Here is a 21,105-nt window from a genome sequence, read left to right as displayed (position 1 = left end):
AGAGGTGTCATTTTAAAATGTAAACAAAAACACTGACAAGAAGAAAAAGAGGTGTCATTTGTACAAATCCGATCCAATCTTTACACGTGGAAGTACACGTGCGAAATTCCCACACATGTTTTTTCCCTTTTTAATAAATAGTAGTTGGAGATGACAGAAGTATTAAATCACGGTGATAAAGCCAAGAGGAAAAAGGCTGACAAAGCCATGTCGGTATCTTGAAGATCATGATTCCTGGTCAAACCGTCATATCTAATTTTGCCAATGACACACTGCCAAGTGTCCTTGGGTACTAGATCTTTCGGTCATCTTTTTGACCAGGGGAAAAATCCTCTTATTATATTTATACCATCACAACTTTCTGTTTAGACTTTAGAATTAGCATTCACATTGCCCCCAACCCCAAAAGAAAAGAAAAACAAAAAAAAACATTAATAGTACAGTGTTCACATACAATATTTACCAATTTTGGATTCTATATTTTAGAGTTCCAGGCAATTTAATTCTCACGTTTTTAATGGCAGTTAATTTGTATTTGTTGTTTTTAATTTACAATTAATTTAGTCTCTACCATTAACTCACTATCAAAAATTGTTTATGCGATAAACAGCATGTATTGTTGACATGTCTAAATTTTAGTGGCTAAATCAATATACACAATGAAAAAAAAAAAAAAAAAACATTTGATATATTAGTCTCATAACACGCGCTATGCACGTGCGATGAATTTCTTTTTTATTTTAAGTTTAATGTCGTAATTTTTCAATTTAAATTTTTTTTTCTATTGTTAGTGATGTCACACGGGAATGAATTTTTAAGAAACTAAAATTTAGGATTTTGAAAACAAGTAAACTATTAGGTTTAATGTGTGCTAATGTTTAGGAAAATATATATATCATACGTGTGTGAGATATATTTAAATAAAGAAAGTGTGTGGTAATTTTTTTTTTTTTAAGTTTCTCCGATGGTTTTTTGTTTTTGAATTTTGTTAATTATAATTTTAACCCTACCTTTTTTTTTTTTTTAGGAATAAGAATTATGTAATTAGATTTGGAGAATTTTTTACTATTTTTTGGAATGATAAGTAACTTTCTAAATCATCTTGATATATAAATATTACTAATTTTATCTTTTCTTTATTTTTTTTTATTTTTTTATACCATTTCTTTCTTCTTCTTCACCAACACTTAACCCAGTTCCACCCCCACCAATTCCAAATTACCACCACCTCAAGAGTTCAGCACCACCACTAAGCAAAATTCTCAAGAATAAAACACAACAATCCCATTACTTTACAAGAAAACCAATAAATTTAAAAGCAAATCCCAAGTAGATGTCATTCTGGTTTCTTATATCAAAAATATTTGTTGAATTCCATGTCATTCGTCGAAACCCACGAGTGCTTGGCACCTGAAATAATCAAATTAAGGTGAAGGGCATGGCAATGATTTCTTTCAAGGGAGCAATAGAGATTAAACATCTCTTTCTTTGAAGGCATAAACTGGGTTGTGATTCATTGCGCTAGCCCATTGGAGATTCCAAAGCCATGAGAGAGAGAGAGTGATGCGGGATGCAGAAGAGGAAGCAGAAAACGTCCACCTCTAGGAAACAAGAAAGACAAAAGTCTGATCTAGAATCCACCAGAAAATAAAAAGACAAATGTCTGAATTTTATTGATTAAACAATTGTTCAAAAAACATGTACAGATTTAGAAGCTCTATAAAACTTGACAAATAATAAAATATTTTTCTAAAATAACTCCTAATTAGTACTTAACCATAACAAGAACCAAATTTGACCTAAAAATTTTCTTTTTTTTTTTTTTTTTTAAAGACCTAAAAAGCATTAAAAACACCTAAAAAAAAGGAAATAATAACCCTAAACCTAAAATAATGAAAATTACAAATTAAATACCAAAATTAATAAATTACAATAATTAAATAGTACATTGTGTCCTACATCAGACCCCCCCACTTGAAACAAACTCGTCCTCGAGTTCATCTTTGTAATCTAAAATCTTCTACTCCAAATAAAAAAATATTTTGAATGCTTGAGCCCCTTGATCTTCATTCCATACTTGCAACTCATCAATGGAATAAACAAATTAACTTAAATTTCTTTTTCCTTAGTCTTCATGTAGTTGTAGAGATTCACCAAATAAAAACTGACAATTGAATCAAATCTATTAATCCCAATAAAATTAATAACCTTTGTTTCAATGTCTCCCACCAAAATAATAGAAGCTTGAACATTGCAATCATCTAACTTGACTTCATCGGGATCGTTGACAACTTCTTCTATAATTTCTTCTCTAATGTTCTCTACTATCTCGAGCTCAAGATCTTTCTCTATAATAGGGTCTTTATTAATCTCCAACACAATCTTGATTTTAGGTCCTTCTTCTATAACAAGGTCTTTATTAATTTCTTTAGAAATCTCTATATATTTTTCTTTGACTTCTACATATTCTTCAATAGAAGTGTTTTCTTCAACATGTAATTCTTCTCTTAATGGTGGAATATATGGCTCTTTAAAATAATTCAACTGTGAATTTCTTGGCCAATAATAATCTTGTTTTGAATACGACAAAAGTTCATCACAATCCAAAAGATAATATTTGATAGCAAGCATTTTTTTTCATCCAAGGCCATGAACTAATTTTGTCTTTACCTTGTCAGATTCTATTAGTCTGTATTCGTTCCCACCAACGTCAAGTATACTCTCTAAGTTTATACAAAACAAGTTTAATTTTTTTCTCATCACAATATTCTCAAAGTCAAATAAATCTTCTAGATCAAGTAACCAAACAAGAAAATCTACTTTATAAAAAAAAACCATTAAAACTTGCAATTCTTATATAAGGTAAAGTAAAGAAAATTAAAAATTAAATACCAAAATTAATAAATTACAATAATTAAATAGTAAATTGTGTCCTATATCAGAGAGAGAGAGAGAGAGAAATGAAAAAACAAGTGACAAGGCAAAAAAAAAAAAAAAATGAAGTGAGGGATTCTGTGGCATGAGATGAAGACAAGAAAAAGATCAGATCTGCTTTGCAGTCTGGATGCTTAGATATGTAAGTATGTAACTATTTCTATATTTAGTTTAACTGGGAATCTAATAAGATTCATAAGAATATGAGATAATAATGTTTGGTTTATTTCTAAGAATTTTCAATGAATTATTTATTTTTCTTATACTATCCTTAGATTTGTAAATCCAATAGATTTGTAAATCCAATATCGAGTTTTTTTTTTGTTTTTTTTTATTTTATATATTCCTCCAAATAAATAATGACAAACAAAATGTAAACTATAAATTATGACAAATTCATTAAAACTATAGTCTACGATTTCAAAATAACAAGTACAATACAAAAATAACTATTTAAATTATTATTCTTTATGAAAATCTTGTTAATAAATGTAAATAATTTATTTTACTTTAGCATCTAACCAATCCCAAATAGGGGATATAAAAAAGGGAAATAATTAATTCTTAACAATAATTTTAAAAAGAGCTAAATCCATAACAAAACATCCTGACAGCGTTAGGTCTATAAGATATTGATGATTTGTTTTATGTTTTATCAACGTTGCTTAAATGATAAGAAAAAATGGTTTAAATTATCAATTTATAAAAAATACAATTTCCTTTAAGTTTAGGAATTTAGATAACCACATGTTTTAACGGGAATCCACATTCCTACAAAAAAGGGGGTTAAGGAGGAATCCGAATACCCCTAGCATTCCTGGTGTAATTTGTAACCAAATATGAGAATATTTAAACATTCATTGGAATCCTAAAACATTACCATGTACCAAACACCACATTAAAAGAAAAAGAGAATATAAACAAGAAAATAATATTTTAATATTTTATCATTTAAACGATGATGTGGAATTTTGTAGTGTTTATTTAATTTTATTATTATTATTTTATCTACCATGTAGGATTTAAGTTTGCCACATAGGCATTTTCCATTAGTGAGTTAACAGTATGGACCAAATTGATTGCAAGTTGAAAATAATAGAAACTAAATTAATTACTACCAAAATGTAGTGACCAAATTGCTTGCGACTCCAAAATGGTGTTTTCGCCTTCTTTGTATTTCTATTTACAAAATGAAAATTTGAAATATAAACCAATTTTAGTGTAGAATAGCGTTTCAAATTTGAACACCTAAAGAAAGTTAAGGAAAATCTTTTTAGAACTATCAACTTATGTAAAATAAAAACAGACATACAAACATATAACCAAGAGAACATAATTAAAAAAAAAAAATGAGTATTAAGAAAATTACCTCTACTTATGCCTAAAGATAAAAAGAGGGAGGGAGAAAGAAGTCATTTAATTATGTTTTATTTTGAAAACTGGCTTACAACTCATAAAAAATAAGAATATTTGGTAGTGCCTAAACTTATGGATATAGACGAGAAATTATAGTAGAAGTGTTTTTTTTTTTTTTTTTTTTTTTTTTTTTTAAATTCAAAATAAAGAAGAGGAGATTTGAAAAAATAAAAACAAAAAACGTGAAGACTCTAAGTAAAGAAACCACAAAAAAAAAAAAAAAAAAAAAAAAAAGGGCTTAGCATTATGAGTGATTGAAGGATTGTAAGTGTTAGAATAATGTGGCCCAACATAATATGTACGATGCCTCTATTATTAACAAATAAATATTCAGTCTCTTGTGAAATTATGCAATATTTTTATGATGTAAGATATTGATATATTGAAATAGGTCTACTTGATTTAGTAGACTAAGATTATGAATGCATTCATTGTAGTCCTTGACTTGACCATATCCATCATGATGTAGCCTATTCTGATAGGTACATTGTTGGACCATGATGGAAGGGAGGTGCAAGTTAAAATTGCTCAGACTATGGAAGACAATAAGGGCTAGTCTTTCGATGGTTAGTGCATAATAATCTCGGAAGTCCTTCCATAATGAGATTCATGCACGTTGAGTGTTGGCTTTAATAAATCTATCGTGTCAATACCAGTAACTTGAACTCCTATTAAAGATGTTGTTATTATAGTAGTTCTGGATATGAACGATAGATGAATCCATGTATTAGCATGGAGTTACAAAAGTAATAACACATTAATAAACTTCTTCATTAATGAATCTAATTAATAAAGTTGTTTATTAACAAATGTAACATTTCTGTTACATGAAGTGTTATTACGATAGGAAGGATTTTATGGCTGGTCATGTCCTTTCTGAATATTATAAATATTGTCAAGGCCACACTTGCAAGGGGGTGTGAAAGAGAAAATAAAGCTCTTATTAATCCTGACCAGCTGGGGAGAGCATCCTGATTGCTTGTGAGGTCCTTGAATAACATAATCTAGTATGTAAATTTCTCACATCTTATTGTTGATTTTATTACATATGCACATGATATAATTGTTAATTGATACATGTATTATATTTGTTTCTCTTGAATTATTACTTTTTAAGTATAATTCCAACAGTCACAAGCATGTAGGCTCTGCTAATATTTATGATAACTTGTCTTTATGGTTAATTTTTTTTTTCCCCTATACATGTGATATTGTTATATGTTAGGTATACAATAAATTTTTATTAATAAATGGTTGTAACAAATACAGCATAACGCCATTTAGTTAATTTTAAGTTTGTAGTGGGAGTTAGTTTTCTTCAAAGTTAATACATCTATAATTCTTTCATTATTCTAAACTCAAACATGATGACACCCCTTCGGTTAATCACATGGATGAGATTGGATTTTGAAAGATTATATATATAAATGTGTCAACGCCCTTACGGATAGACACAATGTATATATATATGTGTGTGTGTGTGTGTGTGTCAACGCCTCTACGGATAGACATAGGCTCTAATTTAATATAAATAAATAAATATTTAAGAGATAAATACTAATTGATTAAATTCTTCCTTACGCCCCTACGGATACGGGATGAATTTAATTGGTTGAAATATTTGTCATTAAATATAAATTCTTGTATGTTATCAAAAGAAATTGATAGCCAAAAGAATTGGATTTTAATACACAAATTATATGTGTTGCGTTTTACAGAGAGATGGCAAACTCCTCTGGTTCTCTGAACATGGCTGATATCATGAAAAATTGTACACTTTCTGGACCCAATTATGCAGAGTGGAAACGTAGAGTAGATTTGTACATGGGGTTTTATGATTATAGTCATTGTATTAAATCTGAATGTCCACCTAAGCCCAATGAGGAGTCTGTTGAGTCTGATAAAATCTCCTATAATAAATGGATTGAGGCAGATAACAAAATGAAATTTTTTATGTTGGGATATATGATTGATTCATTGATGGTTAGCTATATGAATTCCCCTAGTGCTAAATCCATAATTGATAGCCTAGAAGTGAAGTTTGGAAAAAAGTCTAGTGCGCATGTGGAAGGCTTATGGGAAAAATTTATTAGGACTAAATTATCAGAAGGAGAAGATGCTCGTCAACATGAGATTAATATGATTGCCTTAACTGATGAATTAGCCCTTCAAGGAAGACCAATAGATGATAAAACAAAAATTTCAACTATCTTGTCATCCTTGCCCAATTCTTATGATACCTTAAGACAAATTTATTTTGTTTCAAGTTTGGATTGGACATTAGATGATCTCTTATCTAAGGTCACAGCTAAAGAGGATGCAAAGGTGAGAGCTAATAATTTTTCAATTAACATTGCTGAACAAAAGGAGTCTGTTCCTAAAGGAAGCAAAAGGTTTGAGAAGAAAAGAAAATTCAAAAGTGGTAAAAATGATTGGAGAAGTAACAAGAAGGCTTTAGTTAAGCAAGATGTTGAGGTCAAAACAAAACAGATTATTTGCTATCATTGCAACAAACCATGCCATAAAAAATCTGAATGTCATTCTCTTTTGAGGTCACGTGAGAAACAACCTCAAGGTATTTTTGGCAATCTTATTCTCAATGAAATTAATACCACTATTATTAAGTTTGGATCTTGGTGGGCTGATTCAGGAGCTACTGCTCATATTTCTAATACTATGCAGGGGTTCAAAGGGCTACAGAAAATAAATGATGGAGCAAGTTACATTTATATGGGAAATGATGCAAAAGCCAAGATTGAAGGCATAGGAGTTTTTGAGTTAAAACTAAATAATGGGTCAACTTTTGATTTAGTTGATTGTTTGTATGCTCCGAGTCTTAGGAGAAATTTGTTATCTGTTTCTATGCTAGAAAAACTTGGTTATGATTTTTATTTTGGAAATGGACGGTTCTTGATGAAGAAAAATAATGTTGTAGTGCTATATGGTTTTCGAAATAATAATATGTATCAAGTGCATTTGTGTGGGAGTATTGTGTGTGATGTTAATGTTTCTGTGAAAGATAATGCAACTTATCTATGGCACTTAAGATTGGGACATGTTAGTAAACAAAAAATTGGAAGAATGATCAAAATGGGTCTGTTAAGTGATGTCATATTAGAAGATTATCCAACATGTGAAAGTTGCATTGAAGGGAAAATGACGAAAAAGTCTTACTCTATAGGAGGTCATACTTCTCAGGTTTTGGAGAGAGTTCACACTGATATTTGTGGACCTATGAATATAAATGCTAGAGGAGGATATCGTTATTTTATCACCTTTACTGATGACTTTTCTAGATATGGGTATGTCTATTTGATGAAACATAAATCGGAGGCTTTAGAAAAGTTTATCACTTATAGACTTGAGGTTGAAAAATGGACAAACAATGTAATAAAATCTGTCAATTCAGATAGAGGTGGAGAGTATGTATCAAATGATTTTGAGAGATATTGTGCTGAGAATGGAATTGTTCATTTTCGCACTCCTCCATATACCCCTGAGGCTAATGGGATTGCTGAGAGACGCAATAGAACACTCCTAGACATGGTTAGATCTATGATGGCAAGAGCAAATTTGCCAACTTCATTTTGGGGTGAAGCTATTCTAGCAGCTATGCATATCTTAAATAGAATTCCTACTAAAGCCTTAGAGAAAACACCTCATGAGTTGTTTGTTGGTAAGATAGCTAGTTTGTCTCATATTAGGATATGGGGATGTATTGCCCATGTTTTAATTCCTGATCCTAGTAGGGATAAATTGTTGTCTAAAACAAAAAGGTGTGTCATGGTGGGCTACCCACAACGGTCTAGAGGATATAGATTGTTTGATCCAGAAAGTCAAGTAATTTTGGAGAGTAGAAATGTAAAATTTTTGGAGGATCTTTTTGAAATTAAGGGTAATGATGATTTTCAAAAGGAAGTCTTGGAAGAACAAAGAGATACAGAGTCAATAATAGTGAAAGCTATAGATCCAACACCTTTGAGAAGAAGCACTCGAATTTCTAAGGGGCATGATATGTCTGACTATTACCTTTATAATAGTGAAAACTATAAGAAGGTGAAAGTTAGTCAAGATTTGAGAGACCCAGCAACATACTCTCAAGCATTAGAAGATACTGATTCAAATAATTGGATTAGTGCTATGAATGAGGAGCTTGATTCTATGCAAAAGAATGGCGTTTGGAGGCTAGTGGAAAGGCAACAGGGAATGAAAATAGTTGGATGCAAATGGATTTTTAAAAGAAAGAGAGATGTCTTAGGAAAAGTGGAAAAGTTCAAAGCTAGATTGGTGGCAAAGGGCTATACTCAAGAATATGGAGTTGATTTTGAAGAAACCTTTTCTCCAGTTGTAAGAGTCCAATCTATTCGTGCTATACTTTCTCTAGTTGCATTCTTTGATTTTGAACTTTATCAAATGGATGTAAAGACTGCGTTTTTAAATGGTGATCTTGAAGAAGATGTTTACATGGAGCAACCTGAGGGTTTTATTTCAAAAGGAGATGAGAACAAGGTATGCAAGTTAGAAAAATCTATCTATGGATTAAAGCAAGCATCAAGACAGTGGAATTTGAAGTTTCATGAATCAGTAACAGTTTTGGGGTTTATGCAAAATTCTTCTGAACCTTGTGTATATGTGAAGAAAAATTCGAATAAGGTTGCCATTCTTACATTATATGTGGATGATATTCTTCTGGCAGGAAATGATATCGAGATGCTTTCTGAAATCAAGCAGTGGCTATTCAAAACTTTTGAAATGAAGGACCTAGGTGAAGCGTCATACATTTTGGGGATTAAAATTGAACGAGACCGGGTGAATAACAAATTGAGTCTCTCCCAGGAAAAATATATCGAGACTTTACTAGAAAAGTTTCATATGGTTGACTGTTTGAGTGGGAGGATTCCCTATAATTTTCTTAGGCCACTTTCTCAGAAAGATTGTCCTAAAAATGAGCAAGACAAACTAGACCCAATTGCCATTTTAACACGTTAAAACTTATTTTATCAATTTTAGTACAGCATCACATTTTTTATTTTAAGATTAAAACACATTAAAATATCTTAAAATAATAACCCTTACAGAATTAATAATAAAAAATCAAGCAGCCCAGCCACTACCAAGCCCACCAATTGCATCTCAGAACCCACAACTTAGGCTAGCCCAAAGCCGCCACCATCAAGTAGAGAGGAAGACAAAGGAGAGAGATTGAAACCCACCAGCAAATCGGAACCCAAAACTACTGCAAACGCACCTCCAAATCAAAACTAGCACCGCAACCCACCCAAAACTCATCAAAACCACCTAATCACTGAAACCAGCACTGCCACCCCTCTCTTGCAACCCACAACCCACCTGTAAAACCAACCAAAAACCAAATGCTTCGAAACCACCAAATCACCAAAACCAACACTACCACCCCTCTCCTACTCCCCAAAAACACTAGCACCACAACCCACCTCTGAAACCAACCCAAAACCAAACCCATTGGAACCACCCAGTCATCCAAACCATCATCACCACCCACAACTACCAATACCACAACCCACCTCCAAAACCCACTAGATCAAACCGCTGCCAAAGAGCAACATATTACCGCCGATGACCCACAAGATCGGCCATGCACCGCCATCGAAAAGCCACTGCCATAGATGGGCAAGAGAGAGAGATTGAAAGGGCTAAGAGAGAGAGAGAGAACAGAAAGAGAAGACAAATAGAAGAGAGAGAAGATAGCCAGAAACGATAGTCAGTAGAGAGGAGAGGGAGTGAACAAAAAATAAATAAATAAATAAATTTTTTTTTGAGCAAAAAAATAAATAAAAGTTCTAGGGTGAATTTGGTAATATTGTTCTAATAATGTTGTTGTTTAAGTGTTGTGGAAATATGTGTTGTGATATTTAAACAATACTAACAGACAAGCCCATAGCCTTTTAGTTTGTACCATCTCATTTTTAGAATGACACTATAGGCTATAGCCCATGCTAAATTTTTTGAATTTTGAAATATCTGATGTGGCTGAGTTTTTGGTGTTTGGTGTGTTAAATGCTAAATTTTAGCATTTAACACACCAGATGCCGATGCTTAGAGCATTCTCATCAGCTCTCTTATAAAAAATGTCATTTTGACACACCAAAAACCTACTTTATCATTTTAGCACATCATTTTACAACATATCATTTATCAAATATTCTATACTTCAATTCTATACATTAAAATAATATTTACTACACATTAAAATAATATTTAATTACTCCTTATCATCCTCATCCTCATCGTCAACAACAACGGCACAACCACCACTGTCGCAACAACACCGACAGCCACCACTAGCACAAACTCACATCCACCAATGCTACCTCAAAAAAAAAAAAAAAAAAAAAAAAAAAACCCCACAACCAAAGAGATCGGCACAAACCCACATTTACCAAACCAAACAAACACACATCCCAAACCCATATTCATTATCGGCACAAACCCACATCCACATCCACCATCGACACAAATCCACATCTACCATCGGCACAAACCCGAGATCGGCATGGCGAGATGTAGAATGATGGCGTACCGTTGATCGGTGAGACCGCCGTACCGTTGAATGATGGCGTACGTAGAACGATGAAACAGTGAGGGAGGGTGATCTGTGATCGGCAGCTTGATCGGTGAGGCCGCCGTACCGTTGTTTTGAGGGTGAGGGAGGTGATCTGAAGAAGAAAGAAGGAGAGAACATGGGTCGGAGAGAGAGAAAACATTGAATTAAATATTGAGAGGAGAGAGAAAATGTTGAATAAAAAACTAGTATTCTGAAATGGCATTTGTGTCCGTATCATTTCATATTTGAGACGGTACTGTAGCATGTTCTAAAATTATAAAACATTTAGAATACCTCATGAAACTTGAACAATAATGTTTGGTGTGCCAAGTGCCTAATATAATAATGCTCTTAGAAAGGTAAATTTCATGGGAAACAAAGAAATTTTGAACTAGTGGGAGTGTGGATTGAGACCCACTAATTAATATGGAAGGTGTCTAAAATTGTGGCAGGTCAAGCTTAGATTTAGGGTTTATTTGGATAGAACTTATTTTGCTGAAACTGAAAACTGAAAACTGAAAACACTGTAGTAAAATAATTTTTAAATGTATGAATAGTGCCGTGAGACCCATTTTTAATGAAAAAGTGGCTAAAAAGTGGAATTTATGGGTCCGTGAATAGTGCACGGATGCACTGTTCACTGTGAAAAAGTCAACAAATGTGGGCTGAGAAAAAAAAAAAAAACCGTAGAAAACGTAAACGTAGTTTCAGTCCAATCCAAACCGCACCTTAGTGTCCAGTAGTGTTGGATCTATTGAAATAATAACATGTGTCTATTTTTAAACACGTGTCATCAGGTCCAATGCACTAAATACATTGAACCTAATCCAAGTCCAATTGTGGCAGTGCTGCAAAGACATTCTTCCTTAGTGAAACTGCAAAAGACTTTTACAGCATACATAGAAGAATTTTCATAGAACTCAAGGGGAGCCCATTGCTTTGTTACATGGTTTCAAAATTGGTAGAGAATGTCAAAAAGTGAAGTTGACAAAATAACCCAATAAGAATTAAGAATATTGTGCTTTGGAATGGGGAAAAAAAGTAGTAAGAATCAAGATTGAAGAATTGACTGAATATCGGCTGAACAGTATGCATGGCAAATGAAAGAAAGTTATCAAGAAATTAAAGTCCATGCATGAATTTTTTATTCCTTGCTTTTTTTAAAGAAATCGTTTGCCATTTTTATTTTTTGAACCTTTACAAGAAATTGGCACTTTCATTGCCAATTTCGAAGATTTTTTTTTTTCCAAATTAAGAAATTCATTAAGAAATCGGTAAGATCATGCCCGATTTCACCATTCACCCTAAAACCTTAAGAAATGAGAAATTGACAATCACATTTTAAATTTCAAAAATAAAAATAATTAATTTTTTTTAAGAAATCGGTAAAGGCTTGTCAAATGTTTTATTTTTTTTTAAATCGACAATAAATTTTTAACCAAAAATTGTCCACTATTTGTCATTTCCATAAATTGTTTAACAGTAGGTGGTAAAAAGCCAAAAAAATTGTTAAATGGTGACACTTTTTACCAAAAGTCTCAAGCAAAATGGTTCTAGAAGATTGAGAACAGAGAAGAAAACTGAGCGTTAAACAGAGCCAAGTGCAACAACTTTAAAAAATAAAATAAAATTAGCTACAGTACTAGCCAATTTGTCTTAAAAATGGGCTCACGTTTCTAGATACAAATGCTCTTACATACAATAAACAAATATCACAAAAAACTTAGATGACAATATTAATTGTTTAGATCTATTTTTAGAACCAAAAGTTTAAAAATAGAATAAAATACTCAAATTGACAAACTAAATTATATAAAAAGATCAGTTTTTTTTTTTTTTTTTTTTTTTGTTATAAATTTTTAAGGCATGCATTCACTTACAAATGTTTAGTAACAATACTTATCACAATTGCTTATTATAGAAAAAAAAAGTTTAAAATTAAAACCAATGAAATACTACTTAATATCAATTATATTACAAGAAGAGTGAAATACTCAAATGTTGGTAAAAATTTGAATACAAAAACATAATTATTAATGTAACATATCAAAAAATGATGAGAACAATGGATTTTAAATAATAAAAAATTATAATAAAAAGTTTTTTTATAATTGTTTTAAATTTTTTTAATTTATATTTAAATATATAAAAAAAAAAAAAAAATTTAAAATTATCATCATCTGCCTCAAATTGTATGGAAGTGCCCTGTCTTGGATAACTTTCTGGGTATCTCACGCAAACTCAACAATCCATATAGGTTTAGTATGCTACACCTACTTACAGTATTAGTATTCGATTTCTAAAAAATATCTCACTTTACCATCTCAAAAGCTATTTTATCTGTTATACTATATCATTTTATAGTACACCAAATATTCCAACTTTTATTTTACCATACAACACATTAAAATAATATAAACAACATAGTAAAATAATATAAAAATATATCTCACTTCTCTCTCTTATCTCTATTTCTCTTACTATGTCTCTCTCAACCATCATCCACCACCACCACCGTCAAGTAACCCAATCACACCACCCACCACCATCACAGCCGCAGATTCAAATTCAAACAAAACTCAATACCTAAACTAAAATTCAAACTCAATACCCAAACAAAACTCAAAACACAAAACTCACACCACCACCATAGCTACCACCACACCAAACACTAGAGCCACCACCAAAACTCAACCCCAAACCCACCATGCCACCACGACCCACAGCCCACGGCCCACCACACCAAACACCAAAACCACTACCGAAACACTATCCCAAACCCACAACCCACCACAACCCAAGCCCACCACATTGCCGCCACCCACTGACCCAAAACCCACTCCTACACAAATCACAACCCATCAAAAACCGACATACAACAACAAATCACAACTCATCCACACCGATCTAAGAAGAGTGAGAATCTAAGAGAGAGGGGCTGAGAGAGAAGAGAACAACCCAACTATGATAGCAAAACCCATGTTGCCACTGCCTTCAACCAGAGAGAGAGAGAGAGAAGTGAGTTAGGGAGAGAGAGAGAGAATGAGATGTTTTAAAGAGAAGGAATAAAAAAGAGTGTTCTATTTTTACAACTGAGCTACAGCATCTTCTAAATTTAGATTAGTATTGTAGCTTAGTTATAAATTTGTTTACATTTAAGCACTAGCATGTTGGGGGGTGGGGGGGATGTAAACACCCCCAATTGCTATATTACAACCAAAGAATGTAAAAACCCACTCCATCCGGGTTTGTATACCTAAAAAAATAGGAATTTTTTTAGGTATACAAACCCGGATGGAGTGGGTTTTTACATTCTATGCAACCTTACTATTCATAGGTTTTAAAGAAAAGAAAAAAACAATATTTAATCTTGTAATTGTGTGCAAAGAGAAAAAGATAGTGAGAAGAAAAAAAAGAGATAAGAATATTTTTTATTATTTTATTAGATAATTTATATTATTTTATTGGATTGTATATAAAAATAAAAATTGAAATGTAGGGTGAATTGTAAAATGAGTTGGTAAAATAGATAAAGTAATGTTTAAGGATGCAAAATAGATTTTTTTTTTTTTGCATCCTTGGATGCTAGCGCTCTTAGAGCATTCACATTGGATCTTGCAAATGTCATATGTTTTACCAAAAAAAAAAAAAACAAATGCCATATGTTGGTAATATTTAGCATTAGAGTCCAAAACCACTCGTTATCCAGTCTCTTAATTGTATAAATTTTTACAATAGTACTATAGTACCCGTCTTCTTCTTCTTTTTTTTTTTTTTATTATTATTTTTTTTTATTTAGAGAAAGACCGTCTTACATGAAAGTACTATAGCATCTTGTATATAATATTATATTACTTTTTTTCTCTCTCTCACCCACGCAGTTGTACTTCTTCCTTTCTTTTTTTTTTTTACTTTGATTCTCACTCAGTTCTACTTATTCCTTTCTTTCTTTTTTTTCCCTGATTCTCACTTAGTTCTACTTCTTTTTTCTTTTTTTCTCTAATTCTCACTCTGTTCTACTTCTTCCTTTCTTTCTTTTTTTCTCTGATTCTCTCTCTCTCAAAGCTTGCCACCAGAGCTAAGTTGGATTTGGAGTGGTCACGGTGTGGTAACGGCATGGTCACGGCGTGGCGAGATCTTATATGAATTTCTAGCGTGGGTCTGATGTGGGTTTCCGATGTGGGTTTTGATGTGGATATTCGGCATGGGTTCTAATGTGGATTTTCGGAGTGGGTTCTAATGGGTTTGATTTCTGATGGGTTCTAAGGTGGATTTTTCTTTGATTTTTTTGTGGGTTTCTGTCCATGGTGGTGGTGGGTGTGTTGTTGCCGTGGTGGTGGTGGATTTTCTTTGTTTTTTATGTGTTGTTGTCGTGGTGGTGATGGATTTTTTATTTTATTTTATTTTATTTTTTTTTTTTGCCGTGGTAGTGGTGGATTTTTATTTGATTTATTTGGTTTTGTGGGTGGAGGTGGAGGTGGAGGTGGAGGTGGCGGTGGTAGATTTTATAGGTTTTGTTCCTTGTGGTATGGGTGGGTGTTTGAACGGTGGTGTTGGGTTTCTTGTGGTAGAGGTGGTGGTAATGGATAATTGAAAGGCAGAGACAGTGAGGAAAAGATAAGCAGATCAAGGGAGACAAGGGAGTGAGAGAGATTAGATTATATTATTTTATTGGGTAATTTATATTATTTTAATGAGTTGAATAGGGAAATAAATGTTGGAATTTTAGGGGTGTTGTAAAATGGTGTTGTATAAATTATAAAGTAGGTTTTAAGATGATAAAATAGAAATTTTTTAGAAACTGATGTGAATGCTCTTACAACTCCAAATAATACCTTTTTTTTCTAGTAGTTTGATGCTAAAATTTAACATATCCAGAGTTTTACAACTCCGGATAATGATGCCCCTAAGAGATGAGAGATGTCAATATCCTTTTTCCAATTAGGCTGGGTTTGGATTCCACTAAAAATGCACGTTTGGGTTTTTTTTGGGTTTCATGTACTATTTATGAGACCCGTAAGTACGGATTTCAGTACATTTTTCTTTAAAATTGGAACTCATGGTATTATTTACATATTTAAAAATTTTTTTGTTACAATATTTTCAATTTTTTACAAAAAGTGATATCCAAATAATCTCTTAATATGATGAAAAGAAAAGAAGTAAATGGATTACAATTAAAAATATAAAATAAGATTTAAAAAAAATTAATTATAAATATGATTTATTAATGTGACATGGCACGATATAATAAGTCAATGGCTAATAATGAGTTCGGAAATCATCCATATCCATGCCCCTTGCCTATAAATTAACATAATTCTCATCCTTCGTCTGTAGTTCCATGTGTTAGATTCCTTGTCTCTCTAAACTCTCAAATCCCAGAATACATATTACCAAACTCCAAGTACAACTCCAACTCCCAAAAAAAAAAGAAAAAGAAAAAGAAGAAGAGAAATAAACCCAGAATTATCCTTCCACTGCTATCATCTTTTTTATCACTCCTATTTGAAACATTGCCTTCTTTCATGGCTGCTGAGTCCAACTCAAGTTCCTCACACAACCTAAGAATTTTGGTGGAAAGAAACCCATCTGAATCCCAGCTATCTGAATTGAACATCAAGGGCTGGCCCAAGTAAGCCTCTCTCTCTCTCTCTCTCTCAGTTCATTATATAACTTATTTGCTTATTTCTTTTATTTGTGTGTGTGTGTGTATGAAAATAGATGGGGTTGTTCACCGGGAAAGTACCAGCTAAAGTTTGATGCTGAAGAAATTTGTTATTTAGTGAAAGGGAAGGTGAAGGCATACCCTAAAGGCTCATCTGAGTTTGTAGAGTTTGGTGCTGGAGACCTTGTAACCATTCCAAAGGGACTTAGTTGCACTTGGGACGTATCTGTTGCCGTCGACAAATACTACAAATTCGAATCAACTTCATCTTCTTCTTCTTAGTACTTTGATTACTACCTCCTTCTTCTTCTTCATTATAATTTCTCTTTATCATCAATTCTTTCAAAAGAATATATATTTCTTTTTAGATTGAGTTATTTATGCTACATCTTTTTTTTTTCTTTGTCTATGTTTAAATTAGAGCTTCTTCTTCTATCCAAAAAAGAAAAAAGAAAAATAAAAATAAAAGGTGAGCTACTTCTCAAAAAAACCAAAAAATAGAGCTATTTTTTTTGTTTCCACAGGACCTGGTTCAAGATGCATGTAGTTACTTCTATATTATCTTTTAGTCAAAGAAAGGGAACACGATAACAATTAGTCAATGCACGTCCCATTCAAACTACTCTACTTTTCGTGATTAAATAAAGCATTTAATGTTCCTTTGACTGGTCAACTCTTGATATTTTATATCAGCTGAAAGAAGGGCGGGGCACCTTCCTTTGTAGGGAAAGATTTAGACACCTTTGTTTTTAGTTTTTAATCAAAGCACAACACTCCAACAAAGCTTAAAAGACATCAGTATCCACTAAACTTTAATTAATCTTTTGGAAGCATTATCACTTCTTATCTACAGAAAAAGTAGGGTTTTTTTTTTTTTTTTTCATAGGTAAAGAGGAGCAGGATGCAGAATTTTTTTTTTTCCATTATTATTATTATTGTTGAGTTGTGTAATTAATTTTCATAAAAATGGTATCAATATTTGACAATGCTTTTTTCTAACCACAACTTATCATGTCAGTAATTATGTGAAAATTTTATTCTTAACAGTACTCAAAAGTAAAAAAACAATGGTTAAAATATACCTTAATTTGGAGGTTCTTTTCCAAAGTCCTTGTGTGAATGTTAAATTTCTAGTTTAATATTTTTTTTTAATTTTTTTTTTGAAGGATCAAAATTATCTTATTATTGGGGTTGAAGTGATATTTTAGTGGTAATGGCGTTAGTTATGATGTTCCATGTCTACAGCTTAAATCTCGCCTCTTTCCTTGCTATTTGTCTCTCTCCAAAATAATAATAATAATAATAATAATTTTATCAAAATTCTTGATAATACAAAAATTTGCATAATCAATTCGAACTACAAATACCTATTGCCGGCAAAAAGAAATAAAGAAACCATTGGGGTGAGCCCCAATAGGGTGTCTTAAATACCTAATTCAACATAGGATTTGACTATATTTTAAATGAAAAATACTTGAGCAACAAAAACTTATATAATTATTGTCATAACTTTTCACATAGCAAGGTGTGGCAAAAATTTTGTAAATTTTTGTAGTCCCTAGCATTTTTCATTTTGAAACGGAGATATAGTGAGTTTTGGGATCATTTTTTTGATGCTCCTTTTGTATGCTATAAAACCCTTTGTTTTCGGACTTGACTCACTTGGGTGAGGCTCTTATTTAAGTGCTCCATTAGGAGTCCTCCACTAATCCATCAACTAATTGAACATATCCCGTATCAGGTAGAATTTGACTTTAGGCTGGATACCATTAGATCCATTATTTCCATATTAGTCTAAAGTAATTAATTCTATCCATATCAATTATCCCCCATTCCCCAGTCTAAAGTGATATGGATAGAATTAATCACCTTAGACTTATAATAAAGAAATAACGTCGGTTTCTACCTAAAGTTAAATTCCACCTTATTAGAGAATTGCTCTATTAGCAAAAAAATTAGAGAGACTAGAAACTATTAGGTTCACAAAGAGAATTGCTGAAATGGTCTTCCCGTTCAATAAAATAATGCCACTTATACAAGTGTGTGAAACAATTTCTTAATTAGCATAAAAAAAAATTCACCATGTAATTTCTCAATTGCATAGATGGCAATATTTTATTATTTAGGAGCATCAAGAAACACCATTTCAACCGTCCTTCCAACGGACTTAATAATTTCTCAAAAAACTTCCAATGAGACACTTAATTAGGACCTTGCTCAAGCCCTATAAAAGAGAGTTTTACATAACATAAAAGGTACATCAAAATAATTATCAAAGAACTCTAGATCTCTTTGATATAAAATATGATCCAATTTTTTGCTAATTTAGCAATCATAGACAGCCTTAGTGGCTTTTTTAATCCTTTTTTAATTTTTGTAGGTGTTTGGGGTTTGGATTTGCTATACAAATTTTTGCATCAGTAATTCCTATTATAATTTTTTTAAGAAAATTATTGCATGACATTTATCTTAGTCATTTCAAAGGTTTACAGCATTTTTACAACAACATTACCAAACTAAAGCATTTTTCAACTGAATATCTCAAACAATTAGGAAATAATTTTTTAGCAAACAAGTAAAGAGCAATTACTTAACAACTTTTGTAAAGCTACAGCCTACAGCATTACCAAATTGACTATCAGCAAATAGTAGCAATTTTGTAGGAAATGATATAGATATTATTTTCAATGCACAAGGAACCGCCAAATATAAAGACAAGACTACCAGCTTCATTTAGGAGATCCTAACAAAATGATGGTTTCACTTTTTTTTTTTTTTTCATTCTTTTGGAGGTCTCAATAAATGAATCTTTGAAGGACTAGGACTTAGGTCAACAATATAGTACCCAGAGAAAAAATAATAATTAAAACCTAATTATGTGATTATGTGAACCATTCAATATGACAAATGTAGGGTCTGGATTTGCTGTGGATTATATTCTTGGCATCAAAAACTGGTTAAATGTTGAGGGAAAGGAATATACCATGTCCTTGTTCCGAGTACAAGGGTTCCTAGATTGGGTGTAAAAGCCAAAAGGTTTGTACTTTGTACAAGTTGTTCTCGTTTTAATTTTTGAGGGGTTTGGGGTCCCATCCCTCTCTGTTTGATTAGCTGGATATTTATATTAATGTAGTTGGGGTAGATGATCCAATTGATGACGTTCACATTTCCTTTGACTCCAATCTTACACTACAGTTTCCTCAAAAATTAAAAATAAAAATAAAAGAAAGAAGTTAAACTACTTAGTTCTGACCTTGTTCTCCTTCATTAATCCCTTCAATAAGTGTATATGTGTGTAAAATTCCATCCTCGAGATTTGAACCCCAGTCCTTACCCTCCACACCCCATAAGCACTTATACTTATAGAGTGACCATCGCACTAAGGGTGTGCAGTGGTTATTTTAACATTCTTAATAATATACTCTACATCTCATCTTTTATTTTAGTATTTAACACATTTAAACAATATAAATAACCCAATAAAACCAGCCACAACACAACCAACCCTAATAGCCACCACCACAGCAACAAACTCGCCAACCACCGCCAATCTCACCACTACCTCCACAACCCAAAGCAACTACCACCATCACCATTGAAACCCACTGCCAAGGACACCAAAATCACCATATCAGAAGTTCATAACCCACCACATTAACAACTCTCAATCAAAACCCATTCCAAAACACCAGAGAGAGAAAGAGTATAAAAAATTAGTAGCAAGTAGCAACTCACTATAGCAAGGCATCAAAAATATTTAGCTTTAGCGCCTCGGATATAAGGTGTTTGGGATGCTAAAATAGTTTTTTTTTTTTTTTTTTTTTTTAAAGATTTATCACTTTCAATATGAATGCTCTTAACAAAATTCTCAATTTTTTAGATGGCAAATTATGATTAATATAGGCTGGGTTTGGATCCAGCTTTTTGCGTTTGCGTTTACGTTCTTCACTTTTTTTTTTTTTTTTCCTGCTGCTGCGCACTCATTTAGGGAACAACGGCTACTGTTCATGTGAACAGTAGCCGGTAATTGTTGACTTCTCAGTCTTTTTATTAGTTCTGTGGGTCCCGTGAACAGTATACGGGACCCACAAATCTCACTTTTGAGTAGCTTTTTCATTAAAATTGGGTCCTACAATACTATTCACACATTTAAAAATTATTTTGCTACAGTGTTTTCAGTTTTCAGTTTTCAGTTTCAGCAAAATAAGTTCTATCCAAACAGACCCATAGTATCATTTTCACATCAAATTATTTTTAATATGACATTGTTTATATGCCAATCATAATACGTTGCTTCAACGATATATTATAAAGAAAAATGAAGAAATTTATAGTGTATTTAATGTAAAACCGATTTATTTAGAGAGGCAGTGTAGACAAGGAGTAGTGGTAAGCCTGCAGGTGCTTATTTGAGGCGCCACCCCCAAGAATCAAGATAGAGATGTAACAAAGAAAATGGCACAAGGAACCAGCAGCAAGCACATGCTGCCATAGTGGGATTTTA

At 32.2% G+C, this 21,105-nt stretch overlaps 1 protein-coding gene across 1 annotated transcript; it reads left to right on the top strand.

Annotated features, from left to right (window-relative positions):
- Positions 1 to 16,259: 16,259 nt before the first annotated feature.
- LOC126698642 (uncharacterized) lies at positions 16,260 to 16,987 on the top strand. Its single transcript, XM_050396016.1, has 2 exons — positions 16,260 to 16,568; positions 16,658 to 16,987. The coding sequence occupies exons 1-2, from the start codon at positions 16,462 to 16,464 to the stop codon at positions 16,881 to 16,883; spliced, it is 333 nt and encodes a 110-aa protein (XP_050251973.1). The 5' UTR covers positions 16,260 to 16,461; the 3' UTR covers positions 16,884 to 16,987.
- The last annotated feature ends 4,118 nt before the right edge of the window (positions 16,988 to 21,105 follow it).

Source organism: Quercus robur, chromosome 9, assembly GCF_932294415.1.
Source record: "Quercus robur chromosome 9, dhQueRobu3.1, whole genome shotgun sequence".
NCBI classification, from domain to species: domain Eukaryota; kingdom Viridiplantae; phylum Streptophyta; class Magnoliopsida; order Fagales; family Fagaceae; genus Quercus; species Quercus robur.
The sequence above is the reverse complement of the archived record's forward strand: the minus strand, read 5'-3'. Positions and strand labels throughout refer to the sequence as shown.

Coding starts and splice junctions, on each gene's coding strand:
- LOC126698642 (XM_050396016.1), top strand. CDS start 16,462: ATGGCTGCTGAGTCCAACTCAAGTTCCTCACACAACCTAAGAATTTTG. Junction 16,569..16,657: donor AACATCAAGGGCTGGCCCAA/GTAAGCCTCTCT, acceptor GTATGAAAATAG/ATGGGGTTGTTCACCGGGAA.